Source organism: Brachyistius frenatus, unplaced genomic scaffold (genome assembly GCF_029030835.1).
Source record: "Brachyistius frenatus isolate BFR_SWC_R1_liver_20210118 unplaced genomic scaffold, ASM2903083v1 Contig_58, whole genome shotgun sequence".
In the NCBI taxonomy this organism is placed as follows: domain Eukaryota; kingdom Metazoa; phylum Chordata; class Actinopteri; family Embiotocidae; genus Brachyistius; species Brachyistius frenatus.
The window spans coordinates 1535263-1557419 of NW_027210657.1; the positions used below are offsets into that span (position 1 = coordinate 1535263).

General features: G+C 40.1%; 3 protein-coding genes across 3 annotated transcripts; 2 read left to right on the top strand and 1 right to left on the bottom strand.

Moving 5' to 3' along the window:
- Positions 1-529: 529 nt before the first annotated feature.
- On the top strand, positions 530-10345 carry LOC138625022 (lactadherin-like). Its single transcript, XM_069705672.1, has 10 exons — positions 530-724; positions 3245-3370; positions 3454-3585; positions 6286-6399; positions 6659-6840; positions 6921-7076; positions 7168-7312; positions 7864-8066; positions 8558-8713; positions 9392-10345. The coding sequence occupies exons 1-10, from the start codon at positions 649-651 to the stop codon at positions 9533-9535; spliced, it is 1434 nt and encodes a 477-aa protein (XP_069561773.1). The 5' UTR covers positions 530-648; the 3' UTR covers positions 9536-10345.
- Positions 10346-12496: 2151 nt separating this feature from the next.
- LOC138625031 (hyaluronan and proteoglycan link protein 3-like) lies at positions 12497-17347 on the top strand. The gene is made up of 6 exons (XM_069705686.1): positions 12497-12681; positions 13308-13485; positions 13596-13818; positions 13926-14071; positions 15128-15427; positions 16391-17347. Exons 2-6 carry the CDS (start codon positions 13353-13355, stop codon positions 16678-16680), a joined length of 1092 nt encoding a protein of 363 aa, XP_069561787.1. The 5' UTR covers positions 12497-12681; positions 13308-13352; the 3' UTR covers positions 16681-17347.
- Positions 17348-17782: 435 nt separating this feature from the next.
- LOC138625080 (uncharacterized) lies at positions 17783-21021 on the bottom strand. Its single transcript, XM_069705764.1, has 4 exons — positions 20942-21021; positions 20129-20306; positions 19793-20025; positions 17783-18527 (listed from the first exon to the last, which is right to left on the bottom strand). Exons 1-4 carry the CDS (start codon positions 20963-20965, stop codon positions 18204-18206), a joined length of 759 nt encoding a protein of 252 aa, XP_069561865.1. The 5' UTR covers positions 20966-21021; the 3' UTR covers positions 17783-18203.
- Between the last annotated feature and the right edge of the window lie 1136 nt (positions 21022-22157).

The following is a 22157-nucleotide window of genomic DNA, read 5'->3' on the forward strand; positions in this document are numbered from 1 at the left end:
TAGACTGTTTGATGGAGTGCAATGACTTTTAGAGCAATAGGTAGGTTGCTCCATCTTCTTTTTTTTTATAACAGCGAGCATGCTAATATATAAATATATATATATATACATGAAGAAATAGCTGTAAATATTAAATTAAGATGCCATCAAATGCATTTAAATAGTGTATTGATTAATTATAGCCAAATTAATTGATTAATTAACAAAATGTGACATAAATCGATATTTCTGTTTTAATTTGCATCTGTCTTCATTTATAGCGTATTTGTAATTATTTTCCAATTCATTTACTTTCCCATTTTATTTTCCAAAAAAAATAGTTCAACAAAAAAACCACCTTTTGGCTAAGAAATTGTTGTTTAAAGTTTTATATGTTCTTTTTCATTGTGTTTAATTAAAACCAGGAGCAGAAATAGTTGCTGGGATTGCACATTTCCCTCTCGTCTTCCTCTCCCCGCCCATCAGATAACGTCACATGTCGTTAACTCCAGTATTATCGAAAAATCCCAGCTCCCTCGGTTATCCCCTGGCTGGTCCTTTGGGTTTCAACTTGAATTCCGATCATCTCGGCAGCACCTGAAGGCAGCATCGGTTGGAAGTTTGGCCGTAGCGCGTCTCTCCGAGCAAACAAAACAATACTTAACAAATATGAAACTTCCTGGCCATGTAATTACAACTTACTTAGGACTATTTACTCTACTGCTTTGCCTGTATTCAGTCAGAGGTAAGTGCCTCCATCAACAAACGACACGTAGCTGATTAAATCTGATTAATCGCATTTACACAGAACTTGTGATCAGCTCCTGTTTTCTGTTGTTTATGTAATGGACTTGTGTCTCATATTGGTTTGTATTCCTAAAACCATATTCCATTTACCATTTTCCATTCACACGGGGACTTTGACCCTGCCACCTACAGTCTTATTTTCCATGCCGTTTTCTTCCTTTTACTCATAACGATGCCAGTTCAGTCTGAAGAAACCAGGTCACAGGCCTGTTACTTTATCCTTTTACTTTTCAGACTGAAAATCAAGGTTTCCTTTTCATGGCAAAAGTTGGGGCTTTTAATAAGTGACAGAAAAAGACATGTGCAACACGTTGATCATTCAAATTTAAAAAAAGAAACCGTTTTTCTGGTATTTGTGATAGTATTTCTCTTTGCTGAATGTCTTTTACTGTTATTTAGCTAACAAATAGCTGCCTTTAACTTTTTCTGCATTAGTTGTATTAAATGATGTCAATATTCGGGGTTCATTTATGAAAAAAAAACCAGTTTTTTTTTCTTCCTGAAAACAGTCAATATATAATTGGTACACTATACATCCTTGAATGCCATCTTGTTATTGTCATGGTAGAATTATGATGATTAAATGTGACACTACTCTGTTATTACTCGAGAGACTCTGTTATTACCAAGTTCTATTTTGCACAGTGGTCATTGTAAGAGGCAGGTTTGTAAAGAGAAAGGTTACTTGGAGTTCTTGTATTTTCTCTCTTGCACCTCTCGCAGTACAGAGTGAGATGTAATTGCATTTACAGACAGAGTTTATCCTGTGAAAATTCTATTTTCAGTTTACGTTGTAATGTCTTATTGACTCCATGGATACCTTTCTGGTCACACATGGAAGTGGATCAGATGGAGAGGAAAATAACACCATAAGTGCTCACATCCGGAGATAACGTCAATCAGCTGTCTGATCACATCATTTTAATTTGACCTGCAAATGTGCCGCCAATTTGGGAGCATCAGTCCAATTAGGAAGCACCAAATCTTTGGATTTCCTTATCTGCTGGCATGATGTTTGTGTAAATTTAGGGGCTGATTGCTTTGCTCTCCATACACCTGCCAGTCAGGTGTGTTGTGTCCTGAGCCGCTCTGGGGCATCTGCACTGTCATGTTGTGTAACTGCTCATCCCTGAGAGCAGCATGCTCCTGTTCAACCTGGCTAATCCTGCAAGCTCTTAATCCTGCACATAGACATGTTATGCTTTCAGTGGTGGCGTCACAAATATGTCCAACTATTGTTTACAACTTTAGATTTTCTATTAGCATGAAATGGTTCTCGATGGTATTTTTAGGATCAACAGGAAACTATTGTCACACTAGGATTCTGTTTTTACATAGATCTTAATGATAACTCACGTTTTCCTGTGTTCAAATTGTTCCTCCGATCATTTACTTTGTCAAAATGGTTGGTCTCGGATTTGTTCTCTTGCTGAAACATGTTGCTCCAGTAGCAAAGCCAGTCGGGGCAGTTGAACAGCTGTCAACAACTGCAAAATTAACTTACTCACATATTCAATATCACATTGTTTTGGCAGTGCAATTTCCAAAAAGAGAAAGTCTGCAGATTTCACAAGTTCCTTGCAGCCTTTTTAACCTCAGTACCAAACAAAGTGACAACAAGCTCCAGTTGTTCCACTCGGGGCTGCTCGGAGGTTGAACGGTGACTCTGACGTGGTACCTGATGAGTCAACAGGCTGGTTAAAAAAGAAAGCAAATAGGTTGTATAATTTTGACAGCTCATAAATATGTGCCCTGCCGGGCCCCCCGGCCAAAGCTGCAGCACCAGTGTTGTTACAAATAATCAGGTCAGAAACTCCCAACAGCGAAGAAGAAACAAACCAGATCTCTCTTTTTACCCTCCTAATTACAGAATCTGGTAGTGGATTGAGGAAATCCACCAAATCCACACATGTGTCCCAAACTCAGGCATGGCCCTTTACCACTGAGGGAGTGAACTGAATTATGGGAAATGTAGTGCGATACTGTGTCTGGGGTCTCTGCCTACAGTTTATTTGAGAGTAATAGTTTTGATATCTCACAGTCTGTGGCTTCAGTCTTAAAGAAGCTTTTATTTTTTTAGTTGTAAGTCCAGCAACATAATGAAAGTGCAATAATGAATTGGTGGATTGCACCTGTAAGGTTTTTCAGGAGTAATTTATTAATGGATTGTTGTTACTAAGCCTTTATTTCACCTGAATCGACATTATTTTCTTCTATTTAACATACAGAGTTCAGTGGCACAATAATCACATAACACCAAGGGTTTTTACTCATTGTGTGTGTGAATTTATTGTAGCTACTGGCAGTGGAGAACTTAAAAGGTGTCCATGGTTTCCATGGCAACATGTTAAATTCACCACTGCTTTGCAGCAAAGTGGGTCACAATGTGAGGTTGCATGTGCTGTTGCTGTACACATTTCTTATTTACCGTTACTGTTTAAATGTTATTCTCTCTCAGGTGACTACTGCGAAGTGAATTACTGCCACAACGGAGCGACATGTGTGACGGGGGTCGGAGAGGATCTCTTCATCTGTATCTGTGTGGACGGCTTTGGCGGAGACACTTGTAACCTGACAGAGACAGGTACGGCCGAAAAGGGAAATTCTGGAGGAAAAGCTTGGTTGAGTCGACTAAGACTGATCTCTTTCCTTCTTCCTTCCCCTCAGGACCCTGCAGTCCCAGCCCCTGTAGGAATGATGGGTCCTGCGAGATCATCGCTCCGACCAGACGAGGAGACGTTTTCAATGAGTACATCTGCAGGTGTCAGCCCGGCTTTGAGGGAGTGCACTGCCAGATCAGTGAGTTACTTCTGGCTGGCCGTGTTGACCTATAAAACTACACATTTACACTTGCCATTACATTCTCAGAGTACATCCTAATATTTATTTAATGAATTTTGAAAGCTTTCCAACCAGTAAGCGTTGACATGTTTCATCATTCAGGGAAAATTTTAGGGCCAAGATAAAAACAAGAATGATGGATCCAAGTGCAGGAAATAAGTCAGCAAAGTGGAGTAATTTTGTCAGAACAACTCTGCAGGCTGTGTCACACAAATAGCAGCAGATTTCTGTAAAAGTGTGAACATATGAGGAGTTTTTTTCCCCTCATGTCACAACATCAGCAGTGAAAGAGATGCGTAGTCCACTCAGCAGTTTCATGAAAGGGACTCTTTCAGTGGCTTCTGTGGTCATTCTGTTTGGCTAATTAGTAAAAGACCACTCTAAGTCTCTTAGCATGCAGACACCCTCCGCACAGGCTCAACACTGCATCTGTTTGTGCTGAGGGTTGACTCAATCCGTGTGAATTCCATCATATCCTGTTTGTAAAATTCTAAAAATGGCTTGTAATTATCAAAGAAATGTGGGTGTATTAGAAGAATTATTATTTGGGGAATATCTGTGAGTGTTATTTCCAAAATTCTTTGAATAATGACTGACATCCTTAAATTTGAATTTAAACACTGAAAGCTTATTTTTGTGAATGACTGCTGCCGAAAAAGATTGAATATAATCTTTTGATTCAAAATTAACTCTCAGGACTTAAACTCGTACGGTTAGTGAAGAGGCATTTTTTGGTGAATAACCAGCTCACCCCTCCCAAAGTCCACAGTTTGACCATGTAGTGTTTGTGCAGTGTGGTCGTCTACTCCCAAACATTTTCTAAATTTCAATCGAGAAGACTTTACAGACCAAACGTGTGTCGAGGTGCTTGAATGAGGTGGAATCTGTCCGATATACAATGTGCAGTAAGTGCACACACATGGATTCAGTCAAAATGAATTATATCATAGTAGTGAAAGGATATTTAAAAATATATATGATAGCAATATTTGCATTTCAACATTCAAAAATATTCAAATGAGACATTGAGAATTTCAAGTTCTGGATGCTTTATCTTAATAATTCATGCATATTTAGCATTATCGCCATGCGTTGCCAAATCATGTGCAAAATAATCCCAGTTAAGAAAATGAAATATTCAGTACAGGCTGCATCGGCAAGTTGGATTTAAGGATCAAATAACTAAGATTATTTCACGGTCCGTTTTTGGGAAAGGTCACTTGTTTCTCAGGATTATTAGCTGTGCTGTGCCAGTGCTGTGCCAGCCATAAATGTGTTTGTGTTGAGTGGTGACCAATTCTCTTAGCATTGACAGGAACAATAATTAAACAGACCTATGTGGCGTTACATCAAACTGTCATCTGCTTTAGGTCTGAAGTTAGTAAGGTTATTAAGGCAGGTGAAATTAGTAATTCATGGTGCAGTCATGTACGTACGTATTAACAGGTTTTACTTAGATTAGTTTAACTTTTTTATTTGAAGGTGGGGTTGAAAAGTATTTTCTTGCATGTTAAAATTGTATATTACTTGGTTGGCAGGCAAACATATAGATGTGAGTCTAGCGAGCAAAATGCCAAATTCCTTTACAAGCCAATACTGATCTGAATTTGACATAAACAGATACAGACAATAGCTTCTACCCACATATATCATTTAATAGATCCAGGTAGCTGTATGTCACTAGTGTTTTGTTGTGGTTCAGCTTGGAAGCACCCAGAAGTGGAGCTACAGTCAGACCTGATGTGGCTGCATACTGTTGGGTTATTAGGGAAACATCATAAACATCCAGTACAATTCAGTCTATAAAATTTTAAAAAAAAAATCACTGAAAGAACTATTGATTTTAACCAGATCGTAATGTATATATTCAAGACTCATTACGAATTAATTTAAAACAGCACTGCTGGTTTTCTGTCTTATCAGCTGCAATTCACCTGGAGTCCCTGAAGGACTCGAGAACCCTGCTGTTCATAGAAAAAAGTGTTGACAATGAGGGCTGTTTTTTTGTTTGGTATATTGTTTGGTCTGAGTAAATGTACTGCTGTCCAGATGAAACTGTGCTCTCATCCCACTGCTTCAGATAAACATCTGGACATCTGCTGTGTAAGCATGCCACCTTGTGGAGATTTACGAGCTACATGGGCAGTCCTCAAGAGGGATACAGGAAGTGACCATAGACTTGCTTTGTTGCCATGGTCACTGCGGAGGAAAAAGAGAAAAAGCTGGAAAATCTTACAACTGACATTTATTGACAGATTTCACCCTCAGCTGAAAGACTAAATGCCTCCAATAGAGTTCAGTCTGTATGTTTGTCTTTGGTGGACATCAGAATATCTCTTGTGTCTGTCCACATTCATCGAGTCGTAATACAAAATTAAATAACCAACCGCGACCTTTCACCCTTAACATGCTCCTCCTCATCAGTGTTGCCCTCAGGGGCATTTCTATCATCATTTTAGATTTAAGAGAAATCACTTGTCACCAACTGCATGTTTGAGACACAGTGAGTCTATTGTCCACCTGCCTCAGCTCTCCTCTGTCCTTTCTCTCTGCGAGCAGGTGTGCGCCACGTCTCCGACAATCGTCCTTTTTTTTTTGTGATTTCCTGACTGAAGTTAGTTCGAGGACATGAAAATGATGAGTTGTCGTGTTTTTCAGATGTGAATGACTGTGCCGACCAGCCTTGTATGAATGGAGGGGTGTGTCGAGATCTTGATGGGGACTACACCTGCCAGTGCACCTCACCATATGTTGGAAAGCAGTGTCAGCTACGTACGTTCAACAACTACAATGTCATTATATTACACACACGTTTTCTCAGATCTGTACAGGTTGAGGTCACTTGCTTTTTACGACTCAGTTTACAGAACTGGCCAAATGACATACTATGTGTGTACTAAATGTAGTAATAACTATTTTAAAGAGTGGTATGATGTGTTTTTCTCTTGATTTACTCAAACATACTGAAATATTTAAACCGTATGATGAAAATATATGTAGTGACTCAAACATATTTTGTTCTTTACCCCAGGTTGCATTTCTATGCTGGGGATGGAGGGAGGAGCGATTGTGGAGTCCCAGATTTCCGCTTCCTCTATGCACTACGGCATTCTGGGTCTTCAGCGTTGGGGCCCGGATTTGGCTCGACTCAACAACCAAGGTATCGTCAACGCCTGGACGTCGGCCGCCCACGACAGGAACCCCTGGATCGAGGTGAGAGAAGTGGGCACTTTAAAATCACGAGGCTGACCAACGAGAGCGGTGACTGACGTTTGAGCGTTTGTCAACAACAGATTAATATGCAGAAGACGATGCGCCTGACGGGCATCATCACGCAGGGCGCCAGTCGCATGGGCACAGCTGAGTACATCAAGGCCTTCAAGGTGGCGAGCAGCTTCGACGGAAACAGTTACATCACTTACAGAGTGGACGGCGTACGAAGAGACAAGGTTAGATGTATTAAATAGCTGTTATTTATCCACAAAAAGCTTCTCTGTCTTCACTTTACTCACCTCATTTCCTGTGTTTTTTCTGCTGCAGGTTTTTGTGGGCAACGCAGACAACGACAGCACAAAGACGAACCTTTTCGACCCGCCTATCGTGGCCCAGTACATCCGCATCATCCCCGTGGTTTGCCGCAGGGCCTGCACGCTGCGCTTGGAGCTGGTGGGCTGTGAACTCAATGGTAAAGACAAAGATAACATCCAGTGCAGTTTGAACGCTCGCAGCCAGTCCAGAAACTCGGCAGAGAGCAAGAGCAGTTAAAAAAAACAAAGCTGTATATTAATGAAAAAGGACAGATGGAGTACATTAGGTTCAAGTCAAGTTATAGCCTGTGAGAGGGAGTTTATTTGAGCTGCATAACATCTAGCCGTGGTTAGACCACTTTTCAAACACTCGGACACAAACACACACATTTGTGTTTTTGTCTAACTCCATCCTTTGTCTTCATATATCGCAACATTAAAACATTTTACAGAGAAACAGATTTAATGTGTTCACACTGCGCACTTTTTTGCATGCATTCCTCTACTCTGTGCCGCTTTCTGTTCTTTCCCTTTGGTTATTGGTGGGTGTTGAATTGATTCAATCAGTCACTTGCTTTCTTTAAAAGGTGGTTGAAGTGGATTTTTCTTGACTTCGGGTGTATTCACTTGTCTTCTCCCTCTCTTATCTTTCTGTCCTCTTGGATTTTCCCTCCTTCCCTCCGTCTCCCCGTCTGCTCTGGGTTCACAGTTTATTCAAATACGGCAGGTTGCTCGGAGCCTCAGGGAATGAAGTCTCGGCTCATCTCGGACGGGCAGCTTACAGCCTCCAGCTCTTTCCGCACGTGGGGCATCGACACCTTCACGTGGCACGCTCAGTTCGCCCGGCTGGATAAGGTGGGGAAGACCAACGCCTGGTCTCCTGCCATCAGCAACCGCTCAGAGTGGATCCAGGTGAGGGAACCCTCAGGGGTCAGATGTTATTATCGTTAAGATGTCAGATGCTGTAGAGCAGCAGTAGTAGTCCTTAATGGTGCAATATGATCATGCAATATGAAGAATACCTAAGTGTTGAATGTATTCTTAGACTATGCAATATGGCGTACTTTACACAGATGGGCTGTGCAATATTTTGTTTTCAAGCTTGGATACACTGCTACTTTTTAAAGCTATGAAATGTAGTCTTATTTGTGAAATATGTTTTAACTGTTGGAATGGATTGTCTATTTCTATGTGAAGTGAAATCTCTTATCCTGTAATATGTTAAATGTTTTAAGTATTTTTTTCTTAAATTTCTTAAATTTCCTTATTTATGGCACAAAAATATATGTTTTTTATGAATAATGTTACGTTCAAAATGCAGAATTGTATAAAAGGCAGCAACAATATATTGTGTTTTAGTGTAGCGTATCACAGAATGAATATTTTCTTTGTTCCTTCACCAGGTTGATCTGGAGAAAACAAAACGCCTGACGGGCATCATCACTCAGGGTGCGAAGGACTTTGGAGTAATTCAGTTTGTGTCGGTGTTTAAAGTTGCTTACAGCAATGATGAAGAGTCCTGGACTACAGTGCAGGATGTGGACACCGGCAATGATCAGGTCAGACGTGCGTGACTACCTGAAATGTCTTTCTCTAATACAGCATACGGCATGTGGGATTTATTTTTGGTCTGATTCTCATGAATGCTGAAAACTTCTTTTCTCAGGTGTGTTTGTATAAATCTTAGTCTTTAAAAGTTAAGACACAGAGCCTAGTTCTTGTAAAAAAAAAAATAAAATAAAAACAAACTCATGTTATTATCATCCTGTCAGCATCTCTTTCTGTTTCTCTCTTTTCCTTTAAGAGGAGTTATATTTTTGGGTCTTGCTGGGAGGAGAGGAAGAGTTGTTCTGCTCACTGTAGCCCCTTTTTTAAGAAGAATTTTAGCAACAATGTTTGAAACCAGATGATCCATTAAAACTGTAAAACAAGCTTTGATGTTTTTTACTGAGCACAGCGCGAGCAGGCACAGCATAACGATGCTGCCCGGGGATTTGTCTGACTGCTCTTAACGTCTGGGTGGGGCTGCTAGGATCCGGGTTGTGAGTTCGTCAGAAGGCAGCACAGCTCAGTGATAAACAATCCCTGATCACCTGATCATTAAGACGTGGTGGATGAAATTACCCAGAATCTTCTCCTATTCCTCTTATTGGAAAATTAAGCAAAATTAAAAAATACAATACTTTTGCTCAGTAAGTAAATATTTTACTTTTAAAATAACCAACATTTTTTTGCAGCTTTTCCAAGGAAACATTGACAACAACACCCAGAAGAAGAATATATTTGAGCCTCCGTTCTACGCTCGATATGTCCGAGTCCTCCCCTGGGAATGGCACGAACGCATCACTCTGCGCATGGAGCTGCTGGGCTGTGATGACTAGAAACTCATCAGTAACCATTCATTGGTGGTCCGTCCGCCTGCTACGAGCCACCCCGTGTTCTCAGACCAGAGAAGAGGAAGGACCTCGAACATACTCATCTGTTCTTTACTCCACAGAGATCATGTTTGCTGAATAGCTCGGACTTTTAACACTTGTAGCACTTTCTGACTAGAGATTTTTTCAAGTTTATGTCTATAAAATTGTTTGACATTGCAGTTTTTGATTGCTCACAGAGTCCTCTATTGACTATTCATGCTTTTAGTGTTTTGTTTTTTTAGCGCTAAAAAATTTGCACAGATTTGCTCTGCATTATTTACTGTTTCTAAGAATCCTAACCCTGCTATTTTTGTAGTTTTAACATTCTGCGGAGGACAGATGGAAAAACATCACCAGCATGTTCACTTTATCTCACTATGTCTATCATCCAACTGCTGTTTTGTTACTCAAGCACAAACTAACATAATGACGCATGGCCTGTGCAATACAGAGTGTATTTTGGCATTTCTAACACTCCAGGAACAGACAGTATGTCCAACGGGAGAAAATTACAACTCTCAAATTTGAACTGCAGCAGTCAGTTAAATGACTAAATGGCAGACTGTCAGGGTTTTTCATGTGATGTCTGTTTTTTACACATTTTGCCACGTGTTTTCTGGTTCCTTCTGACATTTAATTTCATTCTAATGTAATTCTTTTTACAACAAATGTGAAATGTGTAGAAAGATGTGTAGAAAAGAAGCATTGTTTTACATTTGTTTTTTTTAATTAATTGTTCTTGAACTGAGATTGTTTATTAAATGTTAAAATAAATCTTTGTGTGAATCATTTCAATCAAGCGATAGAAATATACCATAGTCATGCTTGAATATAAGATGTTGTATTGAATGTCACACACACAGAGCCCCGTTTCGTCAGACATTGGATGTTGGTGGCTGATTCCTGCATGAACAGACTTGTCAGCGAGGTCACACACACAGCGGACAAAGTGAGGCGTGAATGAGAGAAACACACTCATTGAAAAGGACAAGAAGTGGACATCTTAAAGGGAATCTATGCATCAAAATGCTGATAGAATTTAAAGGACTTGAAGCTTTCTGGTAAAAAAAAAAGAACTCCACTTACAGACAAACCGGCTGCCAGCGGCCTTCTGCTTTGAGCTAAAAGCACAAATTGTCTCAGTGACACAAAGATAATGTGTGTCCTAATGCAGAGCCACATTCTTTGTACATCGATAAGACTCTCTAAACAGGTCATGATGAAATAATGAAGACAACTTAACTGAGATACTGTGAGCCAAAAAAGATTCTCGTTGTTAAAGGAACAGTGAAGCCAGAACATATGGCCTTTAATTTGACATTTGTATTATGACTTTACTGAAAACTGCCCTTACAGAAAAAAACATGTGAATTTCACAAAAACTGATGTGAACACGTGACCACACACACATTTGTGCAAGTGAAACATGTATTTTGCCCACATGGGAAACGTGGTTTTGAAACATTTTCATGGTGTAATGTGTAAAGCCCATTTAGATTCCCACATAAAAACTTTTCCACATGTTTTTTTTACATGTTATCATGTATTGCAATACGTGGTAAACGTGTCATATGTGTGATCACGTGTCCCATGAGGTAAACATGAGAAACTCGTGTTTCTTCTGCAGGGGTGTCCATGAGATTAAAATGAATTTTAAGAGATTTTTTTTCATAGCAGGCTTGTAATCATCACTTGGGAACCCCCATGCAACAAAATCACTCATAGTCTAGCCATGTTCACTAGTAATATCTAATGAAATTCTGGAAACATTGGAAACATTGTGGAGCTCAATTTTGAATAAGTGACACCCAAAACAAAAGCACAAAATGAGACTGTGTGTACATGAATCTTTAGCCCCAGAGTATTCAGCCTTATTTCAAAGAAAACCAGGATAAATAAATGAATCCTCCAGCTGCTTTCAAACAAGCAGTTTAGCTGATAGTAAACTGAGTTGTTTTAGCCTGACATCAGCATGTTAGCCTGTATTAGTTGAGCCCCATTTAAAGGACAGGACCCTGGAGTAGCAGACTTCAGCCTGCTGTTTACGAGAGTAATTACACCTTGTTAGCCCCTCATCACCCGGCCCGACTCGCAGTCCTGGTATGTTTGGCCCCTGGCAACAGCTTTCATCTCGGTGAAATGAATGCAGCGGAGAACATAGCATCTCGAACACATCTGTCCTCACTGTGAATGTCTACTGTATGTGGATTTCATGTTTCTTGTTTTCACAACATAGCAGCCCATAAAAGATCATAGCACTGACTGCTGGAGTGATGTGCTGCAACAAACATCTGCTTTCAGAGAGTTTATGAAGAATGCATAGGAGGTGTCTGCTGAAATTTCACTCCATAAACCGCTGCACAACAAGCCCATTTGTTATGGTTTGTCCTACTGTCGTGAAAATATTCATTAAGTGAGTCTTTGATTCCTAGTTGTAGGAAAATGACCAAAACAGCAGTCTGCTTTAAAACAGGTATTCACCCTGTACAAACTGTTTCATTTAAGGAATTTAAATTTGACACAAAAAATTATTAAAATCATAGTTATACTTCAGTTCATACTAACTAGGAGCCTTTAACAGTCTATAGCCTACCGTATGGTGTCCTGGGAAATAAAACTCAATGGCCTGGAGGAATAGAAATACAGTGATGAGTTTGAGATTCAAATGAATAATAAAGCTTTTTTTCAATTATGTTTCTTCTTAAATATGTAATTTTACAGTTTTTAAAAAAAATAATTTTATTGTTAATTTGGGTCTACTAAAACAATAAATATCCTGCCTTCAAACACTGGTTTCAGAAAGACACACGGGGATGTCTCCAGTCCAACAGCTTTAGCTGCTCTCCCTCGGAAGAGCTCAGAGCAGCAGTGCCACCCTGCAACTCTTCAGGTGAAGGCAAGACTACTCTTTTATTAACTGCGCCTGTGTTATCATCGACAAAGACTGGGAGGAGGCCGAACTCAGAGCTGATGCTTGATACATCAGTTGTTGTGCGTGCTCGTGGAGACACGGATTTATTTGGAGGGAGACTTTTCACATCTTTTCTTGAGCTCCTCAACATCAAAGCTTTTCCTTCCGAGCGGATTTAAACCAGGGAGGCTGTTGTTCGGTAAGTGAAGGAAATAGATAGGCTGTTAACAAAATGTCTGTACGTCAAATATGATTTGTACTCTTAAAAACACGACTCACCTTTTATTAAAATGAGCTTCTTGAAATCGCTCTCCGGTTTTAAGTGTGGGTTCAAACTTTACGTTTTTATTTTGTTTATTCTCACCTATGCGGGTATAGGCTACGTTATGTCTCTAAACTGAGTCAATAACTATCAAAGTTGTCGCATTTAGCAAATATGGACATTGACTCGGGATACAAAGTGAAAAGTGATGGCCTTATCGGTATGAAGGTATGCAATGTAGAAAAAAAAAAAAAAACACCTGGAAAATTTAGCCAACTGCAAATGACTCAAATTTAACATCTTTTCAATCAGTGACTTAAAATTTCTTCTGCGGTGCCACAATGCAGAAATATTATTTTCACCAATTTATAAAGCGCGTCAAAGTATTCAGTAAGTGTCAGTTTTACATTTTCCTATTGCGGAGAGTAAAGACTAACATGGTGCCATGCTGCCCTCTACCGGTACTGTCCTGTTACAACAAAACAGCAAGTTGTGTGTTCATTGAAAATATGAAAACTACTTCTGCTGTGCCTTTTAATGACTAATCAGATTTCTCTCTGCAGGCTTGAGACCATTAAGGATCAGGATTTGTTCTTACCGTCACAAAGATGATCTGTTGGCTCCAAACTGTGCTGTTGTTGGTCCCTCAGCTGGTCCTCTCATACTGGGTCTCGGCTGCCCCCACAACCCAAAACAACTTCTTGTACCGTGACATCCTCAAGGAAAATAGCAACAAAGAAAGTACGCACATTATCAGTGAAACTGGTGTTTACACCAGGTCGAAACCTGGTGTATTTTATCTATATTTCTCGCCCCATTCCTCAATGTAATGTTTTTTTAATTCCCTCCAGTTCATTTCAGTGGTGTGAAGCTCCATGTGGACTCCGCTCAGCCGTCGGTGTTTGCAGCCAGAGGCGGTAACGCCACCCTGCCATGCAGGTATTGGTACGAGCCTGCGCTGAGCTCACCGCGGGAGGTCCGGGTGAAGTGGGCCTGGTTCCCTGCCGGTGGGGGGCACGAGACAGACGTGCTGGTGGCTATCGGCTCTCGCAGTCGAAGTTTTAGAGCCTTCAGGTGGTCGAAATTAATAACCGATTCAACATTTAATGTTGTCCAGCTGTATGACCCCGTACGTCTTCCAGCTGTTAACCTCCAGTGTGTGCGTTTGTTGCGTGGGTCAGGGATCGCGTGCAGCTCAGACAGGACTTCCCGGGAGACGCTGCCCTCGTGATGACTGAGCTCCAGCTGGATGATGCGGGCCGGTACCGGTGTGAGGTGGTGGACGGACTGGAGGACAAGAGCACAACGGTTCACCTGGAGTTGCGAGGTACCGCTTCTATTCAGACACAATGACTTTCATTCACTGAAGCAAATATCGCCTATTTGTGGTTTCAACTAATAGGAGCGAGAAGGATCCTATCGGACGATACAGAAGCTGGTGTGAAGTAAACAGAACGTTTGGCAATACGCAGCAGTCAAGAAACTCTTAAATTTAGTTCAACACAACTTAAACTTCAGCTTTGACAATGAGGACTTTACGAACCAGAGACACAGACTGGGAGTTAATATACTGACGGACTGATAACAGAGTGGCTGCAGCTGGAGCTGATTGGGGAGGAACAGGTGAGGTGGGCGTGGAGGGGGTGAAACAGGGAACACCGAGGCAAAGGGCAACTTTTAATTTCATCCCGAAGTTCTTTTTAGAAACAGACTGACAGATGTTTTAAGCTTAGTGCATTGAACATGAAAAGTCCACTGATAATAAAGCAATGCATAAAAAAAAAAAAAAAAAATCGTCCCAACAAAATTTGTCTTGGTACTTGAATTGACTTTTAGACTGCATTATACATTTGACTTAATTTCAATTGAGTCAATTCTGTAATATCATATATCATTGTTATATCATGTTCTTTTTTTTGGCTTACAGTTACAACATGAATTCAAATTAGATGAATCTCACATCTTTTTGTAAAATAGAGATGTAATCATTTCTGGCAATATTTGCATCGTTATTGCTGGCAGTGTCGTAATCGCAGCAGCAGAAGCTGTTTATGAAAAGATTTGAAAAGGATTATATCTTTTAGTGGTGCCAGTGTTCGTTGCAATTGTTGGCATTTTTCACAGACAGAAGCACAGGTGTTACTGATGACATTAACGACGCATCTGTTTTGTTTGATGCCTGTTTTAGTTCGTAGTAACAGCAGGAGAATGCAGAAGTACTCCCAAGGAATAACATTTGTAGTAATGATAGCAGTGAAAGTGATAATACCAGCAGTGAACATGTTACTGTCTCTTGTCATGCTGAGAATCAAAACCACTCTACAGAGAGTTATACTTTAAAGCCCACAGCAGACGTAGTAGTTTGATTAATTCCTCCTCCCAGGTGTGGTGTTTCCCTACCAACACCCTCGGGGTCGGTACCATCTGAGCTTCCTGGGGGCCCAGAAGGCCTGTGAGGAGCAGGACTCCATGCTGGCCACTTTCACACAGCTCTTCCAGTCTTGGAGAGAGGGGCTGAACTGGTGCAATGCAGGCTGGCTGGCTGACGGGACGGTCCAGTACCCCATCACCCGGCCCAGACAGCCCTGCGGGGGGCACCGCCTCGCCCCGGGCGTCCGCAGCTACGGCAGACGGCACATGCACCTCCATCGCTACGATGTCTTCTGCTTCTCTTCACTCCGAGGTGAGGTGATCTGTTGGAAAGGTGATGTCGCAGGTCCAAAAATTCTTCTTTTTAAACAACAGACCGTTGAACATGTTACAGCATGAAAAGCACATGAGTTAGTACCAACATCAACACTGGCTCTGTTCAAGTCTCTCAGTAAAAGCTCAGTGAGACAGTCAGCCAGCATTCACAGTAGCATGAAACCAAGACAGCAATTCAGAATTATTTACATTGTGTTTTTCATATTGTGACATATCAAAACGTCCTCTGTGAAAAAGTGTGAGACCCTCCCTTTGGTCAAATAATTAAATTCTCAAGTATTACCTCAGTGATTTAAAACTGTCTTTGCCCCGAAGCATGGTTTTTTTTAGTTTTTTTTTTAGCTCTCTTCCTCTATCGTCTCTATTAAAAGGCTCCGTCACTACAACTAAATGTGTGCGGCTGCCCGTATGGAGCATCATTAAATCTGCATGACCTTAACTTGACAGTAAACAATATACAGTATGTTAATTAGCCATTATTAGTTTCAAGACATCTAATGCAAAGAAATTTACAGTATAATTGCTCAGATATGATCCAGTGTTTTACTTGTAATTTTTGTCTGAACACTCTGATTTAAATCTTCTGTTCACTCGTAGAAAACACCAAAGATTAGTTGTTGTTGTTTTTTTCCCCCCCAGAGTTTGCCCCCAGTTGTCAGGATCTTCCCACCTCATGATCTAAAAACAGACACTATATAAATATATCTAATAAGAGTAATTTAGTTATTGCATTGATTTGCTTACATATTATCTCTTTGTGAGCATTTCAGAGGTGAGAATTCTACAATTAAAAGTAAATCAATGTTTACATTTTTCTTGGGACAAACTCCAGTTAGAGGTCTTTTTAAACGTTGGCTGTCTGAAGCAGAACCATTTTTATAAACCCGACTGGTCCTACAGAAAGCTCTGTATTGTCACAATAAATATGTTTGTTTCAAAGGGAAAGTCTTCTATCTTCAGCCCTCTCACAAGATGAACCGGACTGAGGCTGAGCAGACGTGTCAGGAGGACGGAGCACAGATCGCCAAAGTTGGACAGCTCTACGCTGCCTGGAAGTTCGCAGGGTTGGACCACTGTGATGCCGGCTGGATGGCTGACGGCAGCGTTCGGTATGCCGTCACCAAGCCGCGCAGGAACTGTGGTCCATCTGAGCCGGGGGTGCGCAGCTTCGGCTTCCCGCCACCCCAGCACAAGTATGGAGTCTACTGCTACAAGTTAGACCATGAATGAATGTAGAAATCACCCCTCTTCTGTTGGGTCAGAAATGTAAAGCTGACCATGATTGTCTTTATTATGAGCACGTTGCTTTATTAACAATGTGTAAACCAGAACCCAACCCGTGACCTCCAGCAGAGTCACACAAAAATCAATAGGGCGTCACGGGACGATTAACGGAAGAGGAAATCAAATAAGAACTATTTAAGCTACACTAAACTTATATTTATTTTTTTCAGATACTCTTGTAATACTTTGTAATCCGTGTTCGTAGCGTAAAAATGGTTTTACTTTTTAAAGATTTTAAAATTTGGAAAGGCATTTTTACCTGAATAGAGAGACAGTGGAACTCTAAAAAGAAACATGGGAAGAGAGAGATATGACTGAAACACAGTTCCCTGCCTGTCAATCACAACAAAGACGTTGCCATTCTACTATTTTGTCTACATGTCACTGTATTTTATATTGGTATATTTTCTCTGGGGTTTCCTCTCTTGGGAACGAGAGCCAAACATTTACTTTACTGTGATGTTCTCTCACCGTTTGTGGTGTAAACTACTGAAAATGGTATTTACAAACTAATACTTGATAGAGACCTTGAAATGCAACTTAAACGCTCAGTATGTTATTGAAACTATGGCTTATTTTTGTCTAATAAATGCCTTTCCTAACCATTAAACACAAGTGGACACAAGACCTTCATCTCTTTCTTTCTGCTCATATCATCAGCCCACTAATAGACGACCAGTGTTGGGGGCAACAATTTACTTGTATAGGAGTTACAAAATAAATATAATTGGTTATGTGACAGTTACTGAGCAAACACATTTGAAAATTAAAAATGTAGGTAATTACAAAGGGGTTACATCTGAATTTTTTTTTTGGATTAAAAAGCTTATGTAGAATCTATAATATTCACTCTGTTATTTTGCATCTTTTTTCCTTTTGTTTATGTCCAGACAGGCTCAAATCGTTTGGCAGTAAGTGCTCTAATTCTGAGCTTTGTTAGTTAGGCAACTTTAACATGCTATCTGGCCTGAAAATGAAAAAATAAAATAATGTTCAACCTAAAAAATACATCACATAGTTTGAAAGTCAGACAATTTAGGTGCTTTATTTGAATGAAAAACATTTTATAATACATTCACATTTGACAAGCAGCTGATTGATTTGCCTGATTAAAACTGGCCCAAATCACTGCGTCTGTCTGATGCAGGATTACCAATCTTCACTGCACAAACCTTTGGTTAATCTTTATTAACCATACAGTGTAACTTTCAAAATGTGTCAAACGCATAGGTCTATAATGTGTCAGTTGCTTTGAGAAACGTATTTCTTCAAAAAGCAGCATTGGCACCTGTAACAGCTGTAAAACAGGACAAGCGTTTTCATTTGCACCTCAGAAGAAAATAATGAATTCTTTCTGGGGTTGGTAGTGAAGTACTGAAACGTTTCCTCTCCCAATAAATTTAAAAAAAATAAAAACGAAAAAAAAACAGTAAACAACAAACTAACTTTTGTGCATATAAATCTTGTCTCTACTCAAATTCAGCTTCGAGGAGGACCCTCTCGATTTTCATCCTCACATCTGCCTTTTTCTGAGGGGACAACTTTTTAAACATCGTCACAAGGCTCATGAAGTAGTATTCATCACAGTCCTGCGGTTTATCAATAACTGTCTGCACACTTTGGTCACATTTGGAAGCTTCTAGCTTTGTACTCCTCTTCATCTTCCTCACAATGTCACATTCTTTTGAGTTGGGGGAAAAGAGAATCAGAGACTGGCTGCTGTCTGCCGCCTGGCTGATTTGGTCCTGAGAATCTGGGATGATGGTTTTTATGTCATTGTCCTCGTTGCTCTGCTGTGAGGACAAGATACACTTTTTAAAACAACAAATTCAATTCTGTAGGGTTCAGTCACACGACTGATTACGTAACAAGGCCAAGTGTCTTTGCTTTTCAGCTGTAGGACGCTCAATTTGTGACAATAACATTAATCTGGGGAAACTATTGCACTTGGGTCCTGGACTACAAAGCAGGTTCAACATAACAGGATATATTTCCATGAACTGGCTTAACTAAGTCAAACAAACGTGATCACGCTAAGTGGTCACACGAAGGTGGTTGTTAACTCTGTGAGTCAATACAGAAGTTGTCAATCAAGCTATGTGGGTTCCCACAAAAGGGGCGGGGTTTGCAGCATATGATCAATCACAAACATGGACAAGCGTACTGGCAGCCGAGCGTCATATTTTATTTTACAAACAAAGAGCAAACTATAATATTCTACAAATATAAAGAAATTAAACATAATCCAGGCTGAAAGTAACACAGCTGCAGCTGCCAATTGCAGGAAAGACAGCTGGCTAAAAAAATAATAACTATGTGAATGTGCGAGTTAAAAGTTATAATATCACTGCCCCATCATCAGAGCATGAGTGCATCTGACTATTTTGTTGCTTAGATGTGTTCTTCTGAATGAAATCTGTATTATTGCCAAATAAGTATTTGGAGTTGTTCGATGTGCAAAATAAGATTACTGATTTTAATGAGATGTGTAGAAAGGTTTTAGCTTCATTGTTTCAGTTGCAGCACCGATGTAGTCAAACAGACTGGGAGCAAATAAACAATGCGTAGATTAACATGATTCAGAGCCGTAGGGCGGCTTTCTTTCGTACCTTATAAAACGAGTAAAAATCTTCAAATCAGTCTCTGTTGCAGGATGATATTGGTATGCATGCAAAGCAAGAAAATATTTATATCCTCAAAAGATACTGCAGTTGTAGCAAATTTTAAGTCATAATCACAAGATGTAAATAATAAAATGTGAACTGCAAAAGTTAAAAAAAAAGGCGTAAGGAGCACTCTCGGTGTTACGCAGTAATTAAAATACATAAAAAGAGGTTTAAAAGATATGTTTGAGTAATAATTAGGTTTTTTTTAAAGCTCCATTTGTTCCCTGATTAAACGAGCAGCTTAAGTCACGTCTTCCTTTGCTCCACCTTTCGTAAGACAAATCCCTATAGACCGAGCAACATTTTGTGTGTGCGTAACAAACATGTTTGTTAAACAATGCACATCTGCAGTTACCAACAGGCTGTGCCTCGTCACATTATCACACCCTTACTGTGTTAGATGCAGTAGTGTCCATCTCTGCAGGCCTCAGTCCGTCGGCTCGGACTCTTTCAGTCGTACCTGCCTGTAGTTTGGATAATTTTTTGGCCCTCCTTTCTTTGGCCTGCCGGCAGAATGGCAGATGGTTGGTGAAATCTCTTTTCCTTATCAGTGTGGCTGTGCAGTACAAACAGTGGAAATGTGGCTGTGGTCTGCACTCCAATCCGCATCTGTGGATTGTGTAATCTGAAATAAGAACAACACATGTAATCCTGAATAAATTAGACATGAATCATTTTTGAAGAAACTTGTCAGTTTCAAAATAGAAAAAAAATAAACAAAACTCTACCTCCAATGTAAAAGGCTTTCTTTAGATGTATGGTCAAATGAAACTTAACTCTGCAGGGCTTTGTGGGTTTGAAAAATGTTGGCGAACAAAATGGACAATGAAATTTGGATGGAGAACAGCAGCTGTTGCATTTTATTGGCGGAGGAAGGGAAAATCCCTTCCGGATGGAGGGATGAATCTGGAAAAGAAAATAGAGATTAGTAACAAAACAACTTCAGACACATCAACGATGGCATCCGTTAACTGGTCCAGCTGTCAGCTCTAAAGTTAAGTGTAAAAAGGTATTTTATGTAAAATTGGTGACTTTCTGGAAACAGCAATATGATGGGTTTTGTTGTTGTTGTTGTGTGAATCAGTTTGATTTGAGATTAATTCTGACTTCCGTAGGAGGATTTCAGCCTTTTTATTCTGACAAACAGCTCGTTTATTTTGCATCTCTCATTCACAAGTTTTGATTATGTTCAAAAGGGAAAGTTAAGGGAAACCTGAGTTACAGATCAGAGCGATTGATTTCCTCCCGTTTGCACCTCTTAATGCTGTAAAAGCATCTCAGACATTTAAAAAGATAGAGTCTTAACTCTGTCTGGAAGCCACATCTAAATGTATAAACATTTATTTATATCTTTGAAGATGCAAAAATATTACTCGACGAGATTTGCTGATTTAAATTCCTGCTCATGCAGAATGCAACTTCTCGTTTTTAATCTACTACGTGACTGAGGATGACATAAAGTCACGTGCAAACTCTGTTAAGATTGGAAAGAGTCAGCAAAGAGTTAGTAATGACAGTCGGGCATTCATAAATGTGCTTACTTTAAAGTTTCCGTCGCTGTCCATCTTTCTTGAGGAACATCCACGAAGATCTTCGTCGTTTGTACTTCCTCGTTTGTACTTCCTCTTCTTCGTTTAGTTTTTTTTTTGGGCGGTTGCCAGTCAGCTTCCAAGACGCATTACCGCCACCCACCGGTAGACACGTGCAAAAACACGTGGTCACCTGACTACCCGATCTGTTCGTAGCGTGTTTGCGTTACTTTTCGTTACTTTTCGTTACTCATACCAATGTTTTGTTACTTTGTTGCTACGTTACTTTAAGTAAGTACTTTAAGTAGTAATAGATGTTTTCTCAGCAAACAGATAAAATCAGATAGAAAACAGTTTGTCCTCCATTTTCCAAAGGATTAGTGTGTCACAGAAATATATTTACACAACTGCAACATTAATGAAACAATAAAAGGGTCAAATCGGGTACAAACATTGTTTTTTCCAAATTAAGAGCACAGGACGTAAAGGAACACGGGAAGTCAGTTAAAATCCTTCCTGTAATGCTGCAGGTAGATTTTCAGGTGGATTATGGGTCATCGATGAAGTCAGCACCAGAAGTCACAGTTCAAACTAAAGTGTATAAAACCAGGAGTGTGATGAGCTCTGTGAAAATATAAAACGTGATAGTCAGCTTTAAAGCACACCTGCACAGGTAACACAAGGAACCGTCCAGCTTCATTTTTTTTTTTTTTTTTAATGCAGGAACTTCTGCGCGCTGACGTTACTTTGCGTTACTCCTTACCTTTCGTCACTTTGCGTTACTCATTACTTTTCATTACTTTGTGTTACTTTTCGTTACTTTTCATTATCTGTTACTTTTCGTTACTCGTTACTTTTCAATACTTTTCGTAACTTCGCGTTACCTCTTACTTTTCGTTACTTTTCGTTACTTTATAACAGCCCCTCCCTGAAGACCCCTGTGGGGCAATATTCGCTCGTAGTCATAGCGCCCCCTGTTGGCCACTGGAAATGACACTTTTCATACTTTCACCTTCTACGTGGAGCTGGTTGATCCCATGAACCTAAAGTCGGGTCACAATAACCTAAACATGCAGTTGATGATATATTGAGACTTTCGTTGGACTTTGTCAATGGATGTCGCCGTGACGATGCGGCAAAGTTGGATGTCTCGCCGTGACGCAGGAAGTTGATGTTTAAGGTCAAAGGATGCTTGAAACCTCACGCTTGGTGATAATATTTTGGCAGT